General features: G+C 41.0%; 2 protein-coding genes across 32 annotated transcripts in view; one reads left to right on the plus strand and one right to left on the minus strand.

Moving 5' to 3' along the window:
- The window catches only part of LOC100883133 (uncharacterized), a 219,695-nt gene that overhangs the window by 17,857 nt on the left and 175,027 nt on the right, over positions 1-26,811 (minus strand). For 17 of the 31 annotated variants that reach the window (XM_076538074.1, XM_076538075.1, XM_076538076.1 and 14 more), the window contains 4 exons: positions 10,249-10,317; positions 1,815-1,874; positions 585-653; positions 179-365 (listed from right to left, as the gene is read on the minus strand). In XM_076538074.1, coding sequence (XP_076394189.1) covers positions 179-365; positions 585-653; positions 1,815-1,874; positions 10,249-10,317 — 385 coding nt within the window. The remainder of the gene's footprint in view (positions 1-178; positions 366-584; positions 654-1,814; positions 1,875-10,248; positions 10,318-26,811) is intronic. The other 14 variants (XM_076538080.1, XM_076538081.1, XM_076538069.1 and 11 more) reach the window with 3 other exon arrangements.
- Positions 16,184-18,172, plus strand: LOC105662184 (cytochrome P450 9e2-like). The gene has a single exon (XM_076538101.1). It carries the CDS (start codon positions 16,199-16,201, stop codon positions 17,693-17,695), a length of 1,497 nt encoding a protein of 498 aa, XP_076394216.1. The 5' UTR covers positions 16,184-16,198; the 3' UTR covers positions 17,696-18,172.

Here is a 26,811-nt window from a genome sequence, read left to right on the forward strand (position 1 = left end):
AAAGTAAAAAGTAAGACCGCGTTCTTAAAATTGTAAGAAACCTGTCATTAGACGATTAAGGGGCGAGAAAGCAAGACAGAGCGATTCGGGAATTGCTTATTCTCGCGTGCTGTACCGACGAAGCGTAAAAACTCGTGTCGTAATTTCCATTAGCGTAGAATAAAATGAAACCACGAACCTGTCGTTGTCACGCGATCTGAGCTCGTCGATGCGCCGTCGGCGTTCTTCTTCCCGTTGCTCCCGGAAGCGTTGCGCGGCCAAAGCCTGCTGTCTCAGCTCCTCCAATTTCCGTTGTCGTTCCTCGTTCTGTCTCTCACGGACGAGCCTCGCCCTGTCCACGTCTTTCGCTCCCGCCGACTCGCGTCCTGAGAACAACCGCGGACATCGATTAGCTTTTCCCGCTCCGCGAGCGCCATTTTCTTTATTGCTAAGCGTTAATCGTTCCCTCGGATATCCGGCGATTTCAAAAATCGAAATTCCGCAGTTACAGAATGTCTTTAAAATACGAAATACTTGATGTTATTTAAATAATGGGGAAACGAGGGAATAATTAGTCTCGACCGTTGAAAACCTTCGAATGATACCTTCGTTCTCGGATGGATGATCGCCGTCGAGGGAGTCCTCGTCGTAGGGACTTTGGCGGCGCTTCACATCTGTCGAGAAGAAAGCGAGAATATGTGCGTACGCACGTGAGATTCGGAATATATTACGAGCACAACTCGCATATGGACAGACACAATGCGAAGAACATGCAGCCAACATCGATGCATCTCGGAAGCGCAGGTACTCTACGGATGTGTGGATGTCCACTTTGGGTTTTAGTTGAGATCGAGCTGGGTACCTTTTAAGCACATCACTTGTTTTATGATACGAAACTTTGAGGATGTTTAGGAAGTTTAGGAACTTGACAATTTGAGGATTTCGATTTGGTCTATGAATAATTGTTTGAAGTTGAGTATGTTGTGTATGGCTGTTCAGATTTGAGTGTGTGAATGGGTGAATGTTTAGACTTACACGACTGCTTAGAAACTTGGCAACCTGAGAATCTTCAGGTACTTTCAAGTTTTCATATCTGAACCTATCCAAACTTCTCAAAACTCTGAATTTCCCAGACTTGTACTGAAATAAATCTTACTCGATTTCAACCAAAGTACCCACACATCCTTAGCATACATAAACTCACAAAAACAATCAGTCATGCGTCATGCAGTTATCGCGTAAAATTTTGAACAAAGGTCCAAGTTCTTAGATGAAAATTAATGAAACAGTTAAGATCGATTCGATCTAAGATAATTTTCATGAGTCAGGGTGTCGACGGTATTTTTTACGGTTGGGAAGAAACAGAAGGGAAATAAATTCTTCTCTGTTACATCCTGAAAAAGAAGGTCACCGCTTTTCCGCGATATCAACGCGTTTCAGTCGCTCGAAGGCTAATGCGATTATTAAAAATAGGACACACGGAAACGCTCGATTTATTGCTTTAAAGCCTGCATCACATAGAGCGGTGTTTCAAAAAGCTCGGGTACCGAGTGGAGCTCGATTTTTCTTCCCTCGCGAAAGCTTGATATATACGGTATAAGCGCGAAGATATTTTTCTGGGTTAAGTAGTCTGATTCCTCTTTTTGTTAATTTTCAAACGTGATCACAATCGATTCGTCGAGCAAACACACGCATAAGTAGAGCATGATTTCCAATTTCGACGGGAGATTACTATATTAATACGCACTCGTCACACGGCGGAATGCAATTCTGTGTAAATATCGCGACGAATTTGCCAAAGCACACCGTCACTTGTTTACCAAGCTAAATATTACCTGATGAATCGGGAGAGGCATCGTCACCTCCAATCTGGGCGAACCAATGCATCGTTTGCTCTGCGGAATATAAATTCGAAGGTTTGTTCCTACAGAATCTTTGCATTTAATTAGCCATCGGCTGACGAATATATCCAATTTTAAGATATATTTTCCTTCAAAATGTATTATAATTAGTTCGTGGACTAGTTAGCGGAAAATTGAAACTGGACAATGTCAGTATACCGAATAATTACAGTTGCGTACTGTGGCGTTGAATTTTCCACCTGTTACTTTCGATAATTAATTATGCACGGGTTTAATTAGAGTCCAATGAATTTCAATTTGCAAAACAATTTTGAATATTTTTTGAGGTCAGAATTTTTATTAATACTGGACACTGATTGTCTAACTGCTAAATTAATAATTACAGTAATAAATTATGGTTTTATTTGAACAATTACGATTATTATATTACATTACATGTCACACTGATTAAATGAAGAGAAACTATTACATCCAATAGAGTTTTCATGCGAACTAAAAAAGGGTGTCTCACAAGTAGTATAGTTACTAAAACACTTATTCTCGGTTTTTATGTAAATTGAAAAATACACAATAGATTGAAGTTGAAACCGTATGTACATCCTCTTGTAATATCGCCATGGAGCAAACGGTCGAAATTGGCAATATATCAAGGCAGCGAAATAAAGTTGAAAGCCGTGTCGTAAAAACGAGCCGTCGACGAGGTATCGTATTTTCGCGCTAACGACACGATCTGCAAACGGCTGCTGTTAATTGCGAGCCGCTCCGCTTATTTTCGACATCTGGTGACACTCGTCGAATTCGCTTTCAGCAAACAGGAGGAGCGTTTCATTCGACGGCGATGCTTCCGCCCGCTGATTGCGAATGTCGCGAGGGAAAAAGCACGACAGCATGGAATGTCGCGATCATCGTCCACGATAATTGATAATTGGAAAACGACCACGAATAGGCATTGGAACGCGATTGATGCCCGCTAACAATTCACGTACTCGCAAGTGGATGTTGGAGACCTATCAATAGTTTAAATCTATCCTGTATTGCGATACCATTTACCGAAAACAGCTTCACGAATGATTCATTTGCTGACTGAAATTTATTTGTGCTAATTCAAATATTTGACGATCGTTAATCTTTATCTGATCAGGACTCGTGTACTTAACCTAAGTGCAGGTCCATTTATTCCTGAAGAGGACACAATAAATCTTGGAATCGTATATTTTTACGGTCGTTAATACTTGGGTAATTGTAATAAACTCTGACGAGTTCATGTTTGTTATAATAATATGAGAGGTAATCATTCTGCAACTCTGCGAAATATTGCATTCTGTTAATAATGAAGTGTTCTGTTATCGACGAATCGTAAACACTTGTTCCACTCGTAAACAAAATATGCTTCACTTTCATGTTGCAATTTTTCTTCAAATAAATTTTTAATCCACCGTTATTTATTTGTGGATTACGCAAGCTGAACAATATTTTTATTTTTTTAAATTGGTACAGAGAGTTTAATTATAAAAACTCAAAGATAATCCTACGTTTGTTCCACCCCACAGATCTCCCGTTTTTTTTACTAAAATTAAAACAAAATTCCTCTCTTAATTAATCCTTGGACAATGGACTACCGAAACAGCGCCAATTTAAATTTCATTTTCGACCACTCTTTTAAATATCATTTTTTTCAGTGGATAAAAGGCTTTGTTTGAAAATTAAATTCAAAGTTACTTATGAAGTAACGTGTTAATTATGCATCGAATTAAATGCCATATCAATTTCCATGCAGAATTCCACACATGGACTGGAATTTCATCTGACTATCGATTATATGGACCCTTTATATATTTAGCTTAATTGCTGCTCACGTAATTTACTTTTGTTGCCTTGTCGATATTCAGGATATGTCAAATACATAGATCATGAAGCAATTTATTCTCAGATTTGCATGTCTCGAAGTTTTCTTATTTTTTTATGGTGGGTTACTTTGTTGAATTTTTCAATTTTTTAATTTTTAAACTTGAGGGATCATTGGACTGCAATTTTTAAATTGTCAAACTTGAAGGATCAGTGGACAGCAATTTTTAAATTCTCAAACTTGAAGAATTAGTGGACTGCAATTTTTAAATTCTCAAACTTGAAGGATCACTGGACTGCAATTTTTAAATTCTCAAACTTGAAGCATCACTGGACTGCAATTTTTAAATTCTCAAACTTGAAGCATCACTGGACTGCAATTTTTAAATTCTCAAACTTGAAGCATCACTGGACTGCAATTTTTAAATTCTCAAACTTGAAGGATCAGTGGATTGCAATTTTTAAATTCTCAAAATTGAAGGATCACTGGACTGCAATTTTTAAATTCTCAAACTTGAAGGATTAGTGGACAGCAATTTTTAAATTGTCAAACTTGAAGAATTAGTGGACTGCAATTTTTAAATTCTCAAACTTGAAGGATCAGTGGACTGCAATTTTTAAATTCTCAAACTTGAAGGATCACTGGACTGAAATTTCCACATTTTCAAACGTCGAATTTTCTACCCCTAAAATATTCAATTTACGTGATTTTCCGTAGCCCTAAATTTCGAAACCCAGCTTCCTGCGCTCCGATAAGTTGCCGCGTTCGCATTCATGACCTCGTCGATCAGAAACGAAGAAGCATAAAGAACGAGAGTACTCGGAAGCCGGTGGTTTCCAGCGAACGAGGGGTCTGTAGCTGCCGATGTTGTTTCCGGCTGGTGACTGTAAATGTCAGGAACGAAGAAAAAGTGCGAGAGAGCGAAAGGGGAGCCGTGGACCGCCTGGTGGCAACCGTTGATGGTAATTGGACGTTTCATTAGCAATGCGGATGCGAAATCGAACGAGGGATGAAGAGAGACGGAGAAGAGAGAAACGTGTTCGAGAGAAAGGAAAACGTGTTGAAAGCGTTTGCGACGTTACGGATATAAAATTCAGTTGGGGTTGTCACTGCAAACGTTTGCAAATTAAGAAAAAAAGAAAACAGGGACTATTGAAAAACGTGGCCGAGCATTAAGCCGCGTAATTAATATTGACGCTCCAGTTTCTGGTCTAGTTGTCTTTTTTCGTAGCCTAATTTCGCGACCTCTCGAAAATGGTTACGAGAGGAAAAAAATTCCTTTTTCCGGGAGAAATATCTTTGGACGATGATTTTAAATTACAGCGGTCTGGGAGCCACAATGGGTCCCGCTTTCCGCGGAAACGTCGAGAGGCCCTCGGCGCTGGATGTACACACGTCGGTTCTGTTAATCTTCCGTCGCCTGGAAGTGAGCCGGAAAACAATGGAAATCCAGCATTTTCATCCGCTTCCGTTAAGCCGACGCCGGAATTGAAATTTTACCGTGAAGGAACCCAATTGTGGATCGAGAGATCATTTCCAACCATTTCTGAACCGGTCCCTTATCTCCGTAAGAACGTTACTCTGCACTCGGGAAAACTCCGCTGAAAGCTTTCAATCCGCTCGATGGATACAGACCGCAATGTTTGATTGCCAACTTATTAATCGATCCAACTAATCTTTACGAAAACGGAAACTTTTGATGAGATTCGAACCTGTTCCGTTTAATCTCCCGTTAGATACTTTCAGACCTTGTAACTTTTCATGCAATCAAAATATGATTTTAAGAATACAAAGTGATATCGCTAGGAATCATGCTTCTAATCTGTTCGACACCACAATGTACATCATCAAAACAAACTATTAATAGTCTGCGGACATTTACGTATACATCAAAGTTCGCAATATACACATCGTGTACAGTTGCGGTATACAAATTACGCGACTGTTTATCTTGCGTTTCAATGTGAACGCATGAACATCCCACGTATTTTAAAAGAAAGACGTGCCATGAATGTTATTCGAGCTACTGAATAATTAAGTAGTACAAGTCAATAGTCGAGCCCCAAAATAGCGACAAAAATCGTGAAAACCAATTATTTCGAGCATGAAAGGCAAACATATTTTTGGAGAAAAGATACTGAGGCAAGATACGGCGTATCTGTGTCGGATTTAAATGTATTCAATATCGAAGCGCGAAAACCAATTGCAGATAGCGTGAATAATGAACAGCAACGGATAGAAGGTGTGTTCTGTAACCGAGCGACAGAAAGACACGCTCTTCTTTCACGGAAAAGAAACGACAAAGAGCGCTCAGCCGATTGAACGTTCGTATAGCGAGGCATTGTTGTTGCCAATAGAAATACGCCTTGCTGGATCGCTGCTTTACAATGCGACGCAACCGTTCCATGAAACAACGTAGTCTCGGTGTATCTTGGATCTTCAGAAGCTGGAACATCCATGCGTGGATATAAAAGCTTTTTTCTGCTTTTCTCTAGCTGTGCATAGAACTACAACAATATCTCTCCTTTGGGGAAATGCAAATTGAGCAAAAAACTGGGTCTTCTAAATTAGACAAATTCGGGGTGGACAAAAGATTTGGGTCATAATTTTGGGTTGCTGGTGTTGGGTGATATATTGACTACTGATGGGTTCAAGGGTTAGATTTCTACGCGTTGGGTATCTACGCGTTAGATTTCTACGCATGGAATTTGTGGAATTTTAGATTTCTACGCGTAAAATTTTCAGAGCGTTAGATTCTTTTGCGTGGAATTCTTGGCGCGCTAGATTTCTACGCGTTGGGTATCTACGCGTTGGATATCTACGCGTGGGATAGCTACGCGCTGGATAGCTACGCGTGGGATATCGACGCGTGGAATTACTACGCGTGGGATATCGACGCGTTGGGTATCTACGCGTGGGATAGCTACGCGCTGGATAGCTACGCGTCGAATATCTACGCGTGGAATTACTACGCGTTGGATATCTACGCGTGGGATATCTGCGCGTGAGATATCTACGCGTGGAATTACTGCGCGTGGGATATCGACGCGTGGGATATCGACGCGTGGAATTACTACGCGTGGGATATCGACGCGTTGGATATCTACGCGTGGGATAGCTACGCGCTGGATAGCTACGCGTCGAATATCTACGCGTGGAATTACTACGCGTTGGATATCTACGCGTGGGATAGCTACGCGTCGAATATCTACGCGTGGAATTACTACGCGTTGGATATCTACGCGTGGGATATCTGCGCGTGAGATATCTACGCGTGGGATAGCTATGCGTGGAATATCTACGCGTGGAATTACTACGCATGGGATATCGACGCGTTGGATATCTACGCGTGGGATATCGACGCGTTGGATATCTATGCATTAGATTTCTACGCGTAAAATTTCCAGCATGGTAGATTTCTTTGCGTGGAACTTTCAACGCGTTGGGTATCTACGCGTTGGATATCTACGCGCTAGATTTCTACGCGTAGAATTTGCGGAGTTTTAGATTTCTACGCGTAGAATTTTCAGTGCGTTAGATTTCTTTGCATGGAACTCTCGGCGCATTAGATTCCTACGCATTGGATATCTACACGTTGTATAAGTATGCGTTAAATTTCTGTGGACAGCAACGCACTGAATTTCTACATATTAAATCCACAGTTCGTAAAATTTGTCACGTTGAATTAGTACATATTAAACTTTCGATGTGTAGAATTTGCAACGCGTTAAATATCTGCGGGATAAATACACCACTCATTAAATCCCTGGCCATTATATTCGCAACGTGCTATATCGCTCTGCGTAAAGCAGTAATACTTGAATCAGTAGGGTGTTATATCGCGATACTTGAAACATCGAGGCTTTATATCGCGATACATGAAACAGTAACGCATATCGGCACGAATTAAGTAGTGGTACGTTATATCGAGGTAATCCATGATTGTCGTGACGTGCAATCTGTTCGAGACACGATCGATGGTTCGTTGACGTCCTTGCGGAAAAGCGAACGCCACTTGCCGTTATGCATTATACGAGGAGCACCGTGAATATTGTACCGATGAGCCAGAAGAGTAGCTGAAGGAGCAAGGATAGAGAAGAAGGGTGGTTGAAGTGGAGAGCAGCCGACTCGAGAAGCGCCGCGAGGACAGAAAAATAGTAAGAACGGTGCGCTCAAGGTAGATGGGGAGAACAGATTCCTATTGTTTTCCGACCCACTTCCTAACGCTGGAAGATTAACACAGTCCCTTGGCTGTGTCTACTGACAGATTTTTCAACGTACTGTTCGCTAGACGGTTCTCTTTTTGTTTTCTTTCTTCTTTTTTTGCGACCTTGCCAGCGTGGAAATAGGAACGACCTAAACAGGCTTGTCGCAACTTTCATGCGATCGACCTACACTTTTACATTTCTCAACGTGACGTGAAAAAGTTTCATCGGGAACATATTTTGTATAAATTTTATTCGTAATATCCTGAAACTTGTTACATTTTATGGAGGGTTGCTATACTGTCACAAGTACAGCAATAGCAGTAGAAGATTGTTAATAATATATTGGCTCAGATTTGCAAATTTAGACCCAATGAAATCAACGTACGGTAAAGTCAACGTACAGCAAATGTAACGCGTCATAAATTTAATGCATAGTAAATTAAACGCATAGTAAATAATATCCATGGAGAATAGTGTGCAGATATCTGACGAGCAGTTATCTAACGCGTACAAATCTAACGAGCAGTCATCTACCGCGCAGTAATTTAGCGTGCAGGTATCCATCGTGCATAAATCCAACGCGTGTACATAAAATTATTTTAAACTAAAATGTCGGAAACTTGTAAACGTAGTAAATTCAACAAAATCAGCAGTCGCCAGTAATTCCTATGACACTCAACGCTGTTAGCGTAGATTTGAATTAGTGTTGAGTTGTTTCTATTTACCAGGAGCAGGGTTGAATGCAGTTTCATCGTGTCGCGATACAAACGCAATGCGTCGAGTGGCTCGTATTCCATTTTAATAGAACCACAACGGAGTCTGGCTGTGACGATCGAAATTGTCCTGGTTTCTCATCCTAACGCCACGTAGGAGTGTTCTACTAATATTTAACGAGCGAACGAGGTTTCGCAACGATCCACGACTTTGTTTCTGTTTCTGGTCCCGACACTTGGTAATTATCCCCGTATTTAACGCGAGACCTACCCGGCTCTAATTACGTTATCAACCTTTAGTTTTTACCCACTTATCTTCAAGGAAATTTAATGTAATCACTGACAATATCGAGTAAATCCCGGAATAAAGAAAATAACAAACGTTTAACGTTATCGAACTCGTATAAAGCGAAGGCTATAACTTTTTATTTTTATCATTCATGGTCGAAATTCAAACACGAAACAGCGAAATAATAAAAATCGTGCTGTGTAAATTTAGTAGGAAAATATAAACGAATGAGGAAACCGATCGTCGAGTTCGAAAATACCCACTTGCGAGCGCAAAGTGCAGAAAACAATGGAGAAGTACTATAACCCTTTCAACTGAATTGTTAGCAGAGAAATCTCTCTGCGTTTTCGCTTTATTCGCCAACTATATACGTTTAATCGTGTACGTTCCAATTAAAAGCACTTTTATCGCGATCTATCGGGTTCACATTCAAATGGAAACTCGCGCGAGTACACATTTGGAGCAGATTCCTCAAGGTTCCCGATGAAAACGGATTTTTCAAGGCTCAACGATTTTTCATTATCCTTCCAGACAAATGCCCCCGTTATTATCAATTTCATGGATGCATCTCTCACGGTTGATTAAACATCCGGCTCCCCGGGCATGCAAGAGATCCGGACTCGATGACGGAATTAAAGCACTATTAAATCCATTCGTCGCGTCACAACGTGTGCAGATACTGTAATCGTTGTGTGTCACCGGTCAGATAAACCCGTGCCTCGAATCTGCGATATCGATTTCGAAAATCACGATTCCCGTGTCCCGCGATATTGGAACGTTTATTGAATTTTTACTCGTTCCACTTTCGACCCCGTGGAAGTCCCGTTTAGCGAATTAATTCGAGAAGGCACAAAGGGGACGACCTTGAAAAACGTTCGCTCGTGAATTCCAAAAGAGATCGTACCACTTTTGTGACAACTGAAACATCCATCCTCTCGGCGGTTCAAATTTTCCGTTCTCCTTTTTAATTCAACGCGAAATAAAAACAACGAAAGTTTACGCCGGTCTCTCCCGGGTATCTGGAACGAACGTTCCCCCTTTGTTCACGAATTTACAGCCACTGATCAACGAGAAAGGATTCTCTGGCAGTTTGCTCGCAGCCTGGCTGCGACAGAAAATATTTGCGAGAAGCTTTCGGACCGGGGAAATAAAACGAAACACCTTACCGCTTACATGCGAGTCTACGAAAAAATCTTCGCGTTTCTTCCCGCACGATCATGCACAACGTAATCGACGATGTATGTCTGCTAACGCGTGCAGTCGACGAGAAATAAAGGATTAGTGACTGAGAAGAGAATGGCCGAATGCTTGGTGCACTAAGTTTCAACACGGTTCTTGCGTGGTTGCTTACCCTTCGTGATAGAGTGGCGAGTGTGTGCAGAACTGGTCCTTTGGATAGTTTCCTCAGAAGCGGCTCCAGCTGGAACAGAAAGGGTTCGGTCGAATTAATTTGGAGGTTTGATAGCAAGGGTGCTATTTGGTAGAAATTAGGGGGTTTAGGTTTGAGGTTTAAGGAGTTGGAAATGTAGAAATTGGAGGGTGCAGTGATGTGGAGGTTGCGAGGTTTGGGGATGTGGGAATTTGGGGTTTTGGGGTTTTGGGATTCTGGGATCTAGGTATTTGGGGACCTAGATATTTGGAGACGTAGGTATTTGGGGACGTTAGTATTTGGGGACGTTAGTATTTGGGGGTTAGAGATATTGGGAGATGTAGATATTTGGGGTTTTGGGATTCACGGATCTAGGTATTTGGGGACCTAGGTATTTGGGTACCTAGATATTTGGAGACGTAGGTATTTGGGGACGTTAGTATTTGGGGGTTAGAGATATTGGGAGATGTAGGTATTTGGAAGTGTAGGTATTTAGGGATCTAGGTATTCAGAGACGTTGGTATTTGGGGGTTTAGAAATATTTGGAAATGTAGGTATTTGGGGACCTAAGTATTTGGGGATCCAGGAATTTAGGCTCCTAGGTATACAAGCTTCTAGGTACTCATGGATGCAAGGATTTAGGGATCTAAGTATTTGGAGATCTAGGAATCTGGAGACCTAAGCATTCAGGGATCTAGGTGTTCATGGATGTATGTAGATATTTAGAGACCTATGTATATGAAGACCTACGTATTCGTACATGTATTCATACATGTGTGTTCAATAATCCAAATACATCTGAATCGAACATGTTCATTTAACATATTTGGAGACCTATGTACATGAAGACCTACGTATTCGTACATGTATTCATACATGTGGGTTCAATAATCCAAATACATCTGAATTTAACATATTCATTTAACATATTTGGAGACCTATGTACATGAAGACCTACGTATTCGTACATGTATTCATACATGTGGGTTCAATAATCCAAATACATCTGAATCTAACATATTCATTTAACATATTTGGAGACCTATGTATATGAAGACCTACGTATTCGTACATGTATTCATACATGTGTGTTCAATAATCCAAATACATCTGAATTTAACATATTCATTTAACATATTTGGAGACCTATGTATATGAAGACCTACGTATTCATACATGTATTCACATATGTGGATTCGGTAATTCAGGTACATCTAAATCCACATATTCAGTGATCTACTAATTAAGCAACCCACCAATTCTCCATCTAAACATCTCAAAATTCCCAACTTCCCATCCTTCCAAATCCACAACCTCAAAACTCCGCCATTAAAAAGTTTGACCTTTTCAAACTTGTGATCTTTCCAACAAAGAGGTGAAATAGAATATCCGTTGCGGCGCTTAGAAACGGTCGAAATTGTTCGTACAAGTGAGAATATCGCGTTTAAACTTCATCGCTGACATTCGAGTTTCCTTTTCAACGTGTTCGGTCACGCGTGGTCTTTAAATAAATACCAGCCAGAAGTTTGCAGCGTTGACGTCGGCTACTCGCAACTATTCATCAAAGTTACCCGCGAGAAAGCACACGAAATAATGACATCCATTGACTCTATATAAGGCTAACTATCGCGGTGCTCGCGTCTTTCGGTCGCATCGCTAACAAGCTTATTAACGGTGTCTTCGTTAAGCCTTCTTTGCTGCTAATAATCATCTTTCGCCGAGAAATTCATCGTTCCGGCAAACGGAGCACGAGTTTCGTTCTAATTATGGCTTCCGTGATACCGAATCACCGACGCGTGCATAGTTTATACTTATAAATGACTGCTTTAATTATTTTTCGAGTTTACCAAATTAATGATGAGATGCTTCTACATTTGGAAACTTTTTTAAAAATTGTATAAATTTCAAGAGTTTCTGAAATTATTTACAGATTTTTAAATTCTCAGATACTCAAGTTTTACAAGCCTCATATTTTATATTTTTACGTTTGCAAATTTTGAAATTCTTGAACTCCTATTTTCCCAATTTTGCAGACAACTAAATTTCCATCTTTCGAATCCCTATTTCTCTTTCCTTCTCTTAAAAAATTCTGAAACCCTAAATTCCAAAAGTACCAGTCTCTAATTGTCAATATCAGTACACCTCGCATCCCCAAAATCTCAAATCCTCCAAACACGTCCCGAACTCCTCAAATTCCACCTAATCCAGAAATCCTCAAACAGAGTATCTCAATAACAGTCTCATAACTCATATATCATCCAGTTCACCTATCAACTCGCAAACTAATTTGTAGAACTCGATCGATGCCACAATTTTCCCCAGAGAATCCAAACGTATTCACAACTTTCGCTACTTCGAATTATTAAAGTAATCGCTTTGTACCAAAGAGCGTTTCTAAAAATATTTCAAAAGCAGAACAACAAGCTGGATTGTTCTCCGGGAATAAAGTTTGCACGACAACTTAAATTAGAAGACAAAGAACGATTGCTCTACCTTTTCTTCGATATAAAGTATCCGAACAAGCGAGAACTTGGCTATCTCATCCTCGCCATTCGCTGCACTCCGACCAACCCTTTCAGGGAATTCACTTCGGAACGACCATTTAGAAAGACAAAAGGCCGGAGCACGGCCAAGATAAATCAGGGAGCCTGTTTTCGTGGTCAGTAACGTATAATAACGCGATTTAGCCGAGCCAACAATCGATTCTCTGTTTCCCGTTTCCACTGCCAACGGTTCAATATTTTGTACGAAGAAATAGTTGCTCAATTTATGCTCTTTGTCCTCAAGACCCTCAACACTAGGTTTATAAAGTTATTTTTACAGTCGCAAGCACAAATTTAATATTTACTGTTACATATTGCAAGAAATGCACTTAATGTGTTACAGTGGTGAGAAGTATACAGGGTGTCTCACAACTCGTGTAGCTCCTGGAAAGGGGTGGTAGAGGGCGCGATTCTAAGCAAGATTTCCCTTTGCAAAAATGGGGTTTGAAGCTTCGTTTTCGAGTTATTAAAGAAAAACACGGACCAATCAGAGCGCGAGGATTCGGCGCCAATCACGGCGCGCAGTCGCGAGAGCGACGCCTTCGAGCATAATGGCCGACTGGGCGTAATCCTCACGCTTTGATTGGTCCGTGTTTTTGCTTAATAATTCAAAAACGAAGCTTCAAACCCGATTTTTGCAAAGGAAAATTTTATTCAGAATTACGACCTCTACCACCCCTTTCCGAGAGTTGCACGAGTTGTGAGACACCTTGTACTTGTGTACATGTACTGTGGTGTACAATATGCTTGTGTACATGTACACAGTGGTGCAGTATGCTTATGTATGCGGACACAGTGCTCCTTATTTAACGTTGATGTACAGAATTAGCCTTCAACAAGGTCACACCACTAATCATCGCTATAAATAGCTAAAATGTGACGTTCACCAAAAGAATAAGTGTCAAAACTGACACCTGGAATGGTTTACATTTTCACACATTCAAGTTCATGTGACATCGTCATTTTGTGGAGTAATACTAGAACTCAAAACAATTTTCGTATTTTACATATTTATCTATTTATGCTGTCATTATAAACGTTCAACGATATTATCTCTTATCAGCACTTCAGTTGATACTATCTCTAAAATATGTCCGGACCTCAAAATTATTATATTTACTCGAACGAAAATAACACACGAAACAAATGAAAATTATACACGGAACAAATTAAAATGCTACACAAAACAAATTAAAATGCCATATATAAAAAAATACTACACAGAATAAATGAAAATGCTATACATATCAAATGAAAATACTACACAGCCAAATAAAGCACTACACAGAATAAAAATACCTAAAATCGACAAATTAAAATGAACCAGAACCCAAAATTTACGACAGACAAGAATGAAACACGAAAAGTTAATAATCTTGCAAGGCGTTAATTAAGACGTCGTAGCAGATCGTAATTTCTGGATGTAGGAGAGGCAAATTCAAGGCGAAGGGACCAACGTTCATTTACCGTCAACAAACTACGTTATGCGCCGTCTTGGCCCAGGTGTGTGTGCGAATTCAGCTTAACAACACAATGGCCAAGTGAACTTCGACATTTGAACGGGCCAACGATGGCCCTTCGCGTATACCATTATCGATAGACGCGAGCCAAGTCGAGCGTACAGAAACTGCCTGTGTTATGAACCGTGAAGAAGACCGAAATTCGTACGCGAGATGAATCTGCTTAAGAAGAAATGGGTATGTGCAACTTCTATGGCAAACAAATGAGTTTGGCATACTTGAGATTTTCTCTTTAGTTTCACCGACTTGAAATTTTTCTTAGTTCGTGGAATTGAACTGTTACTCTTTGTGTTCTGCCTTGGAATAATGAGATGTGATTTGTTAGAATTGTAGAATTGTAAGTTCTGGGCAAACTTGCTTGTTACAGTAGTTATATGTAAATTAGTATTAAAGAAAGCATCAGAAACTTGCTAGATCTAAACCTCATCTTGCTATGCAAGGTATTTCTATGTAAATTATCAAGGTTGATGATGAAAGGAATTCGATAGAAATTAATTCAAACGTTCAATCTTGAATTAATGTGATTCGATTGCGATTGAATGCAACTGATGTGATTTAAATTCGACAAGATTGAATTTGACGCAATTCGACGTTATTCAAATTCGATCTAAATTGCAGGCGATTCGATGTAATTCGATGTGACGTAAATTCGAGACAAGTGGAATTCGACATGACTGAATTTTGACGCGATTGAATTTGCTGTAATTGACTTCATAGTTATCCAAATTTGACGCGACTGAATTCGACAGCACAGAATCCAACATAAGTTTAACTCGATTCCTTTCAAACTCAATTCGACTCAAAATCCTTACAAAACATCACCTCTCTAAGTCATAACTTCCCAGCTTGTCCTCCACGATTCAACAAACGCACCTCAGCCTAAAACTGTCCTTCCATAACACTGTCATTCCCAGCCGAAAGTTTTTCAATAGCCCTCACAAACAGAATTTCACCGCAACAATTACCATGTATAAATATGTACATCAAGAAATACAAACAAGCTATCAAAACTTTATACGGCGTTCAACCGCGAAACTTTCGAAACGGCGTAAACTTTGCACTTTTGCTAACCGTGATAGAAAGATATTCGCGTAAACGATGCCGACCATAAATTGAACCTTAGTACGATAACGTTTGGTCTGGCTAAATATTAGCGCTCTAAAGAACGGGGCAACGGTATCGAAATATATGCTCGGGTCTCGTAAACGAATCGTCGTGAAGCAAAGTTCGTTTCGTGATTTACGAGTCGCGATATTGGCGGACGAGAAAAGACGAACGACTTTGTCGGGTTCGAGTAACTCCGTATTAAGGAAAAATCAGTTTATCAAACTTTCCTCTTCGCCTCTAAGTGCTCGTCTTCTCTGCAGGAGGTGTATATCCTTGGAGAAATCGTTCTCGTGTCTCTTGCAGTAATGGGAGATATCCAAAGCTGTTAAAACGTCGCTATCGCGGATCGTCTTGGGGCGATAATGAAAACCGAGAAGCCGTAATTGCGATGAGATCGGTCATTTTTATACAACGATTTGTCTCGTTACTTGTCGTGTAAAAAAATGTCAGACAGCAAAAGAGTTAAAAAATAAAAGCAGAACTCGGTCATTTATATCCAGGTATAATTATTTATTTATCTACAGACCACCAATCTGACCAATTAAACATATCTTCGTTTAGTATGGAAGTAAAATGTCGAACAAGTACGTAGTTGAATTTTCCTCATTCATTCTCATAAATATTAATGTGTACCATATCGGTAATAACGCATTTCTAAAGTTATCGCATACTATGTGCTCATGCGCAAAAGTCTATATAAGCTCGAATGTTCGGTAATCCTTAAGAGTAGTATCAAACCTCTAAGCCTCAAATCCAAGAATCATGGCTTCTACTTTTCTGAAGCTTTTGGTGGTTGTAGTAGTTCTACTAGTGGTCTACGTGGTAAAGGCGTACAGCTACTGGAAGAGACGAGGAATTCCAACAGCCAAAGGAGTCATTCCGTTCCTGGGTCACATGTTACCTGTGTTTACTTTTAAGGTGAATGTCTCCGAGTTAATACGCGAGATGTACACCGAGAACAAGGACGTCAGTATGGTCGGATTCTACAAGATGACCACCCCAGTGTTGCTGATTCGCGACCCACATTTGTCGAAGATCGTGTTGCAGAAAAACTTTTCCAGTTTCCAAGACACCGGCGTGAGAATCCATCCGGATAAAGATCCACTTTTGTCAACGAACCCGTTCTTCTCCACCGGTGAAGTATGGTCGAACTCGAGGAAGCGTTTAGTGAGCGCGTTCACCAACGTGAAGCTGAAAATGCTGTCCGGTGTGGTGAACGGCGTGTGCAAGAAGATGGAGGACTTCCTCGACCGGCGAATACGAAAGAACGAATGCGAAATCGAACTGAAATGGTTCTTCTCGAAATTCACCGGCGAGGTGGTGGCGAACGCCGGTATAGGCGTGGAGGGCTTCTGTTTCGAGGACGAATCGCATCCCGATGCTTTCGATCGGATCGGGGACCTGCTATTCAAGTCGGGCTTCAAAATGGTGCTGGAGAACACGGTGGTGTTCGCTCCGAGACTCAACGACATTTTAAAATTGAGACTCGTGCCGAAAAAGGTGGACAAATTCTTCAGGGACGTCGTCAGACAGACTCTCATTACTAGAAAAAGTGAATCGGTTCCTAGGAAGGACTTTTTGCAATCGATAATCGACTACGAATTGGCGGCAAACGGAAAGTTCGACGAAGAGACGATTGCCTCCGAAGCGCTTTCCATCTACATGGACGGCTACGAAACGTCCAGTATCACTCTGAGTTTCATCGGTTTCCACCTGGCATCGCATCCAGACATTCAGGAAAAAGTGAGAGAGGAAGTGATGTCCAAATTAGAGAAACACGACGGGGTCATAACGTTCGAGGCTCTGAAGGAGATGACGTACATGGATCAAGTGATCAGCGAGTCGCAAAGGTGCTATCCTGCCATAGGCTTCTTAACCAGAGTCTGCACGCAGAGGTGCGAGCTGCGAGGATCGGACGGGCTGGTGTTGCATGTGGACCCTGGCGTAGAAATCGTTATATCCAACCATGGACTACAAGTGGACCCGGAATACTGGTCTGATCCGGACGTTTTTGATCCGGAACGATTCAGAGATAACCAGCCTACAGAAAAATTGATTTTCCTTCCCTTTGGACAGGGTCCAAGGATATGCGCCGGAGTAAAACTGGCCAAGCTTCAGATGAAGTCTTGTATATCTTCCTTGTTGAGCAAGTACAGGTTGGAATTGTCGAAAAAAACGCTGTTGCCTCTCAAGTTTTCTAGCTTCAATTTTGTGTCGGAACCAATCGGGGGACTTTGGGTTCATGTTTCGAAGCTTTGAAGCATTTTACGTTGTATATTGGAACTCGAGAAGTTGCTAAACATTTGGCAGTATTTCGCATAACATGACGCGTCATATTATCACGCGTTTATCATTATACGTGTTGTTCATTGCATTAGGCGTCCCTGAAAATAATGTATAGGTATGCTACCATTAATAATTCCGTCCCTGTCTTTTATAGAAGCAATTATTGCGATAGTATAGTTTCGAGCAATAAAAATGGAAGCGATAGTGACACGAACACATTAATCACATTTATCCATAATCAACATAAACGTTATTCTAAAAAACAAATATTTTTTACTACTTTGCAGCAGAGGCTTTCCTGAAATTATTATTGTAACATGAAAATAAATTCTACGAAATATTCCTGCTTTCTTTTATACTAATTATAGATCACCCTGAAATACATGCATGATTTGTGAATGTATTGTGTTGTATTTTATTATGCTCATACAATAAAGTTTTCCAAATTTACTTTTTTCAATCCACTTCCTAAAACAAACTTCCCACTCCGTAGTTTTTTATGTGGATTAAAATCGATTGCGAAATAAAAATTAAAAAGGAGGGAGTACTTTTGTAGAAATATATGAATTGTTTAGGTATCGATTATCGCTCGAGACGCGAAAGTTTGACTAATGACCAGAACAATATAGAATAAACAGAAGCGTCGAACGGTCTTCGCAATAAAACAACGCCGAAAAAACCCGATTCACTGAAACGACATAACGCGTGCAGAGTGTATAACAGGGAAAAATAATTTCCAGCAGTCGAAAATAGCACGTTTCGCACGCATTTGCATCGTTCGAAAACCGTTCGACAAGAGGAATCGAAATCCGTTCGACAAACGTTACGTGTCAATGCATGGAAGTAAACGACGTGACACGAAATCGACGAAGGAAAGGATATGGAATGGAATAAAAGGAAACAATGACAGGAATAAACATGAGACACGAAACACCACTCGTATAACGAGCACGTTCGTTTCGACTTCCCGTGCGAACACCTTCGCGAAAAGGTCCTCCGGTAAACAGTCCCCTGATTTACTACCCGCTGCCCACGAATTGCAAATAATCATCCTCTCGAGCTGTTTCGCGAACGAGCTTCCGGCGTTTTTCCTTCCGGAATTAATTCTCGCCACGCGGCAACATTTAACGACGTCGAAATAATCCGACCAAGTTAGAAAGCTACCCGGACGAATGCCTTTCCTAACGCTTCGAACCTTAAAACGCCGCCATTTGCACACCACCGGCTAACGAATACTTGCTAACTCGGTTTCTCAAAGAACCTGTAATTGCTACCTCGACTACGTGGATACACGGTGAAAAGAAACAAAGGTAATACGGAGTTTGCGAGAGCCTACGAGGGCCGCAGCTTGTTAGGGAAAATTAATGTGACGCGAGTTGGACGAAATTTTTTTAAATAATAGATGATTGAGATGATCTACTTGATGGATTTTCTAGGGTATCGTGGGATTGTGGGACTTTGTACATTTGGCGCGCTGGGGATTCTTTTATTTTTGGATTTGTGGAGATTTTGGTACACTGAGGCTGTGGGGCTCTGAGAATTGTGGACACTGCGATTTTGGATCTCTGAGAGTTCTGGACACTGTGATTTTGGGACTTTGAGATTTCGGTACACTGCGAGTGTGGGTCTCTGAGACTTCAGTACACTGCGAGTGTGGGTCTCTGCGACTTCTGGACACCGTGATTTTTGATCTTTGAAATTTCAGTACACTGCGAGTGTGGGTCTCTGAGACATCAGTACACTGCGAGTGTGGGTCTCTGAGACTTATGGACACTGTGATTTTGAGCCTTTGAGATTTCAGTACACTGCGAGTGTGAGTCTCTGAGACTTCAGTACACTGCGACTGTGGGTCTCTGAGACTTCAGAATACTGCGATTGTGGACCTCTGAGTCTTCAAAACCTTGACCCAGCTCTTTCAATCTTTTCATCCATAATTTCAATCTATAAATCTTTCAACCTACTAGTCCTTCAAAACCTTGAAATAATACAGTGTCCAAAAGCACTAACGTTCGCAGAATATTCGAAACGCAGTTTTAATGAAATAAAAAAAAAATGTACAACCTTGCAAATATGTAATATGTACTACGACAATAATTCCAAAGAATATTACAAGCAATATCACGTCAGAGTATAAGATTCCGCAGCTTCCTTGCATTAATTAAAGATGATCCCAGTCAACGAGCAGGCTCGTAACTCCACCGAGGCAACAACGGTTCGCGCTTCATAAATTTCGTGTCGCGGACAAAAGGGTCCGACGAGGGGTTGTTTCAGGCGATCCCGGATCGTCCCGAATCTGCATTCGCGCGATTCGAATATACGGAGCCACTGTAAACCATTGAATGTCGCAATGTTCCGCAGTGGTGAGCCATTAATGTGAGCGCCGCATGCACGCTATCAGGCGGCAATAAATTTATCGAGGGCAATGAATGCGACGCGTTGCACTCTCTGATATTCCTTCGAGGAACAACGAACTTCGATTACGGACTTTTATTGGTTCGGAAGGATTTTGCTGATCGGGGAGAATATGTTATATTGAGAGAACATGGTTCAGGGTCGTTGGAGGAGGAATAAAGGGTGAGAGAGAGATTTTTGCGTTTGGGGATTTAGAAAGTTTGGGGGGTGGAAATTTGGGGATTTGGGAAACTTGGGAATTTGGGAAATTTGGGGAGATGGGAGTTGGGGGGCTTGGGAATTCGGGAGATGGAAATTTGGGGATTTGGGAAATTTGGGGAGATGGGAGTTGGGGGACTTGGGAATTCGGAAAATGGGAATTTGGGGAGATGGAAATTTGGGGAGATGGAAATTTGGGGAGATGGGAGTTGGGGGACTTGGGAATTCGGGAAATGGGAATTTGGGGAGATGGAAATTTGGGGAAATGGAAATTTGGGGCTTCGGAAATTTGAAGATTTGGAAATTTGGGGGTTTAGAAATTCGGTAATGTAGGAGTTCGAAGATTCAGTAATTTGGGGGTTCAGAGATTTATGAACCTTGAAATTTCAAAACCTGAGACTACGAAAGCTACAGTAATAAATATAGCTACCCAGAAAATCCAACAACTTGCATCATAATGTGAATCTTCAAACATCTTCAAACTATCAATAAAGCAAATTTCTTCCTTCTCAAAATTCTCTCCCACAAAGTTACTTCACATGATTCAAACTGATCGATCAGCCAAGATCGATCGTAAAATCGATATCAGAGGAGATGGATCATCGAATGACTGTGCTAGCAGTGGGCAAGGTTCGCGCGCAATTGAATCGCGGCGCGAGAAGCCAATCACGCGGATGGGGTCGCGGATATGAACGCATTACGTGGACCAGTTAATTCTTCGTCGTTTCATTTCCGGCTAGAGGGGACAAGTTCATTTGCACGTCGTTACCATGACTCGTGATTATCGTTTGGCGCGTTCGCGATATACATATATACGTACGAATACGTTTCAAGGACCAGGCGAGCAAATATCAACCGTTTAACTAGTTGGCAAACATCAGTTAACGCGTTTAAAGGGGCGTTAGCTAAGCTTGCGGCCTCCACTCCATTCAGCTAGTCGAAATACCAAGGTACACATTCGTGGCCCCAAGGGACAATCGATTATTAATTTCAAGACGAATCGGGAAAACAATCGAATTGTACCAAGATGATCGAAAAATATATAGGAATTGTAGGTATATCTTCTTCTGGTGTCTTCAGATCTTGAATATATACTTTTGGAACATTTTGAGGTCTTATTTGGAACACTTTGAGGTCTCTTTTGAAATTTTGAGGTCAGTTTATTGTTTCATCTCATTGGTTAGGTTACGCTAAGTGCTTTATATTTCAATATTGTTCAACTAATTAATAATTGTATCAAAAAACTGCAGATTCACGTTCAGTGTATTCAACATATGTGCATTTAGGGTTGAAAAAATTGACTGATCGTATACAATATACACTATTAAAATTTTATTCGTGGTAATTGTTAAACGAAAACTGTCACCAGACATGTAACCAACAAATTATAAGGTTCAACCTAATTAAAGACTACCGAGACACTCAGTGTTAATGGGGTACTTCAGGACCCTACCGTGGCAATTAAGGGTTAATAGTTACTGGGATTCCTTGGAAAACCAATTATTGCACTCTTGCTGTGTTCTGGTATGCAGCGTAACGAGTGTCTAAAAAATACAAATGCTCCTCTTTTTAATGAAACTGCATTTTTTGTATACAGATAAACAATGCACTGTATATGAAGATCTACAGTTCGTGAAACATTGCAGATGGGAAAAATTTTGTGCAAAATGTACACACATTAATGAATTCATCTTTTGTTTATGGACAGAGTAACACTGTTAACATTATATGGAGAGTATAATGTTTTTAATGCTATACAGACATAATGTATTATAAATATTATAGTGATGCTGACTTTAACCAGTTGCTCTATGCATTAATTGTGAGGTGCGTCAGACAGTGCGTCAGTGAAGTGCGTCAGTTAGGTGCGTCAGTCAAGTGCTTCATTCAGGTGCGTCAGTCAAGTGCGTCACGCTGGTGCTTCATTCAGGTGCGTCAGTCAAGTGCGTCAGGCTGGTGCGTCAGTTAGATGCTTCAGTCAAATGCGCCGATTAGTTGCTTCAGTCAGGTGCGTCAGTTAGGTGCGTCAGTCAAATGCTTCATTCGGGTGCGTCAGTCAAGTGCGTCAGACTGGTGCGTCAGTCAAGTGCGTCAAACTAGTGTGTTAATGAGGTGCGTCGGTCAGATGCGCCAATTAATTACTTCAGTCAGGTGCGTCAATGAGATGCGTCAGTTAGTGCGTCAGTCAACTAACTACCCACAGCCACAATATTAAAACGACCAAAGAGACTGAAATATTATATCAACTCGATATCAATCATTTACTAAACAAATAATTGGACAACTCCAAATTGAAGTGCGTTAAAAATTCCAATAAAATTGATCACAGACGAAGTACCAGTGCGTCAGTCTCGTCAAAGGCATTTTTGTTTCAAAGGTATCCCCAGTTACCTTTCACGAATATAAAATTATTTATCTACGACCCGCTACACGTCGATCCATTGCTGTTAGTCGATAATTAAATTCGAAAAAAATTACTCCCGCGTTCCACAGTATTATGTTACGATTTTAAGCGGCTTTTCTGGCAGCCTAGAAAGGGGAATTTATGCGTCGTCGGTAATTAGCTAGAACGTTAAAAGCACGAAGGGCAGCTGCGTTTTCTTCAACGCTTCGACGCCGAAGAGTAATTAACTGTTCCTGCGTTCGATGAACCGAGCGATTCGTGCAGCCATCGATTTAACTTAGCGCCAGGACTTCAACGACGCCTATCTAATGTGCGTCACGTTCGCGTGAAAATAAATAACGGAGAGTTATTTCAGACCTGGAAATTAAAGTTATTTTCTCTTTTCCGAGGACGGCTTATGTACCGCGAATGGAAGTTGATTTCTCCCTTCTAGTATAATTTTCTGCTTGTCTGTGCGCTCATTTGGACACTTTTTTAATGCTAGGAAAAGGGACGTGCAATTTACTCGCATAAAAATGCATTATACCTCCATTCAACGTTGACTTATGACTTTCTTCTGATAACTGGATAAAATGATTTAATCTCCACGCAGTGTGGAGCGAATTGCTGCGATAAAAATACTTCACAGAAAAATACGTCCAAGCTGCATTTAACCCTGATTTATGATTTTCTTCTGGCAACTCGATCAAATGATTTAATTTCTTCGTAACAAATTGAAAGTTCGTATAAATCGATATTGCATACAACTTTCTTCTTATGACTAAATTAATTGATTTTATATTAGAATCTTTGAATGTACATATAAAATGAAAATGAACCATCAACATTCTCCACAAGATGTGACAAACATTTCAACAGAAACAGCGACAAAATCTTGTGACACGAAGTGAGAATCTTAAAACCAATTTCTGATAGTCGTACTCTTAATATACAATTTGTAGACTGCAAGATTAAAATCTGCTTACATGAAAATACTCTGTAATATACAAAATGCAACTGAATTTAAATTTATTGTTTCCCTCTAATAATTCGATATGATGATTTGATAAAATTGGCATTGAGTTAGGTATTCCACGCGTCGATATCCCACGCGTAGATATCCCACGCGTAGCTATCCCACGCGTAGATATCCCACGCGTAGATATCCCACGCGTAGATATCCCACGCGTAGATATCCAACGCGTAGATATCCCACGCGTCGATATCCCACGCGTAGCTATTCCACGCGTAGATATCCCACGCGTCGATATCCCACGCGTAGCTATTCCACGCGTAGATATCCCACGCGTCGATATCCCACGCGTAGCTATTCCACGCGTAGATATCCCACGCGTCGATATCCCACGCGTAGCTATTCCACGCGTAGATATCCAACGCGTCGATATCCCACGCGTCGATATCTCATGCGTAGCTATTCCACGCGTAGATATCCCACGCGTAGATATCCCACGCGTAGATATCCAACGCGTCGATATCCCATGCGTAGATATCCCACGCGTAGATATCCCACGCGTAGATATCCAACGCGTAGATATCCCACGCGTCGATATCCCACGCGTAGCTATTCCACGCGTAGATATCCCACGCGTCGATATCCCACGCGTAGCTATTCCACGCGTAGATATCCCACGCGTCGATATCCCACGCGTAGCTATTCCACGCGTAGCTATTCCACGCGTAGATATCCAACGCGTCGATATCCCACGCGTCGATATCTCATGCGTAGCTATTCCACGCGTAGATATCCCACGCGTAGATATCCCACGCGTAGATATCCAACGCGTCGATATCCCATGCGTAGATATCCAACGCGCAGTTATCCAACGCGTAGCTATCCAACGCTACAAATTCAAGGGGCGTATACAACCGCACCAGCAGTAGAGGTGGTGTTCACGTGTCAGACCAGTAGAGGTGTGGACACAGAAATCCGGCGGAAGTAAAAAAGAGAAGAAGAAAAGCAGGAAGATAAAAGCCAGGTTAAAAGAAGACAATTTATAAAATGACTGGCAAGGTGCAACAAGGGGTTAACGTCCACGCATATGAATCTGTCGACCGAATCTAATGAATATATTAATTGCCATGATCCGATAGGGAATCTCCAAGAGATTAAAATTCCACAAGTAAAAACACGCGATGAATCGCGTGTCAAGAAAATTGCTGCGTAACGTCCACGCCGGTGTTTTTCGAGACCGAAAATAAAACGCGTCCCCGGCTTGAACCGAGAGAACGGCTCGATTAATTTTCGCTGACTACAGCTCGTTAGTGGCCCTCGTGCTTTTCCATCCGTTGTCAATACTTGCTCGTTCTCCGAAATGTGGGACGCGTTTAATTGATATCAATCTCATCGATAGAGAAAGAAGAAAAATCGAGATAACTTTAATTGCAGTTAGAAGCTTAAACGAGTATGCATTTACAGAGAAATATTATTTGCTGACTGCTCAGAGGAAGTTCTGGTACTCGTGTTTCATTGATAACAGTATCGAATTCATCTACAGAGTTTATTAGGTCGTGCAGATTCGAAAGCTTCTCGGTGATTCTTATCTTTAATATTCATTAAGCGATCGAGAAAATTTCTCGATGAATGGCAAGATAAAGGTGTGGGGTTTCTAAATAAAATTCGTAATTATCAATGTGTTCTATTATATTCGATGTGTCTAGTACGAGGAACAGCAACTAACTGCCTTTAACTGTTTTCCCAAAAAGTAAAACTTCTCAGTCTAAGAACGAATGTGACCCTAGTCAAAGTGGTTAGTCCCACTAATAAACTTGACAGGCCTTAGGCCCTACGTACCCAGCAAAAGAGCCAACTGTCCGCAAAGGAAAAATCTTCAAAAAGTTCCAAGTCGTAAGGGTTGAAAAAGGTTAGGAAAGAGAAATCTGAAGGATTCAATGAAGATTTCTCTTGTATCATTAACCTCTCTTGAGAGTGATTAATAATCGACAGACAAGCAACGACGTTCCGTTTACCGATGAATACGCTCCGACAGTAATCAAGAGACAGTATATCCCCGTTGATCGATGAGCCTGTTCGTCAAGTAATTAATCCGTGGATCCAGAGCGCTGTCTGTGTCGATCTGCGAGATGCCGCAGATCGATCGATACTCCGAAAGGAATTTTTCGAGGGAGCAAAGAGGAATCGGATGACTTCGACCGCCGCGGGGCGCGAAAGCAGCCAACGGATACCGCAACAGCTCGCTGATGTAATTAACGCGAAAAATAAAGATGACACGTACAACAGTCCCTCTGTCCGGTTACATTAATCGAACGGTTCCGGCTATCGATCCGTGCAAAAAAACGAGTCGCTTATCGAGTTCCTTGGAAGCAACGGGAGCAAAGAAAATTTTAATCAACGACGACAACGACCAGGAAGAACAGCGGGAGGAGAAAAAGGTTGCTCAACTGCTCTCTCGTGTTCGCGTGAGTCGAAATGACAGGGCCCGACCGATTAAGCTCCTTTTTATTACAGACACGTAAAATGGCGGCACGATATGGAGCTAGGCACCGTAATGCACCGGTTTTAACGATTTTAATTTTAGACCCGAGATAACACCACTTTGCAGACCTTGATCTCTTTCGATCTATCGCTATCTCCCTTAATGGCACCCAAATGTAAACTCTTTAGTATTAATTCACTAAACCAATATTATTATACACGCTTTATTATCGTTTAAATGCTCGAATCTTATCAAAGTATTTCTCCTATCATATTCATTGACATTATCAGTGGTTATATGTGACCGCAAATTCGGTTCTATTATGCAAAAGCAAATAGAATTTTTTAGGGCTTTCAAGATAGTGGCAGTTAAAAGATGAAATTGAAAGATTCAGTTAGTAGTCTGACCACAAACGTCAACTTTCACTGTGGTGGTCACATGTTAATATGCATGTGTATTTTATTGGCACCTGATGCTTAATAGCATCACAAGTTCTGAACAAAACTAAATAATTTATAAATAAAATTTTCTATAATATCTCTCTAATCATCGAGTAACTTTTGAATTATCAGACATGTGACATAGTGTGCAGTCTTAAACACCCTATTAAAAATGACAGATTAACGGATCGAGTCCATCGC

This window comes from Megachile rotundata, chromosome 12 (assembly GCF_050947335.1).
Source record: "Megachile rotundata isolate GNS110a chromosome 12, iyMegRotu1, whole genome shotgun sequence".
Lineage (NCBI taxonomy): Eukaryota > Metazoa > Arthropoda > Insecta > Hymenoptera > Megachilidae > Megachile > Megachile rotundata.

Bases quoted from the DNA above. Each gene is read 5' to 3' on its own strand.
- LOC105662184 (XM_076538101.1), top strand. From the start codon at position 16,199: ATGGCTTCTACTTTTCTGAAGCTTTTGGTGGTTGTAGTAGTTCTACTA.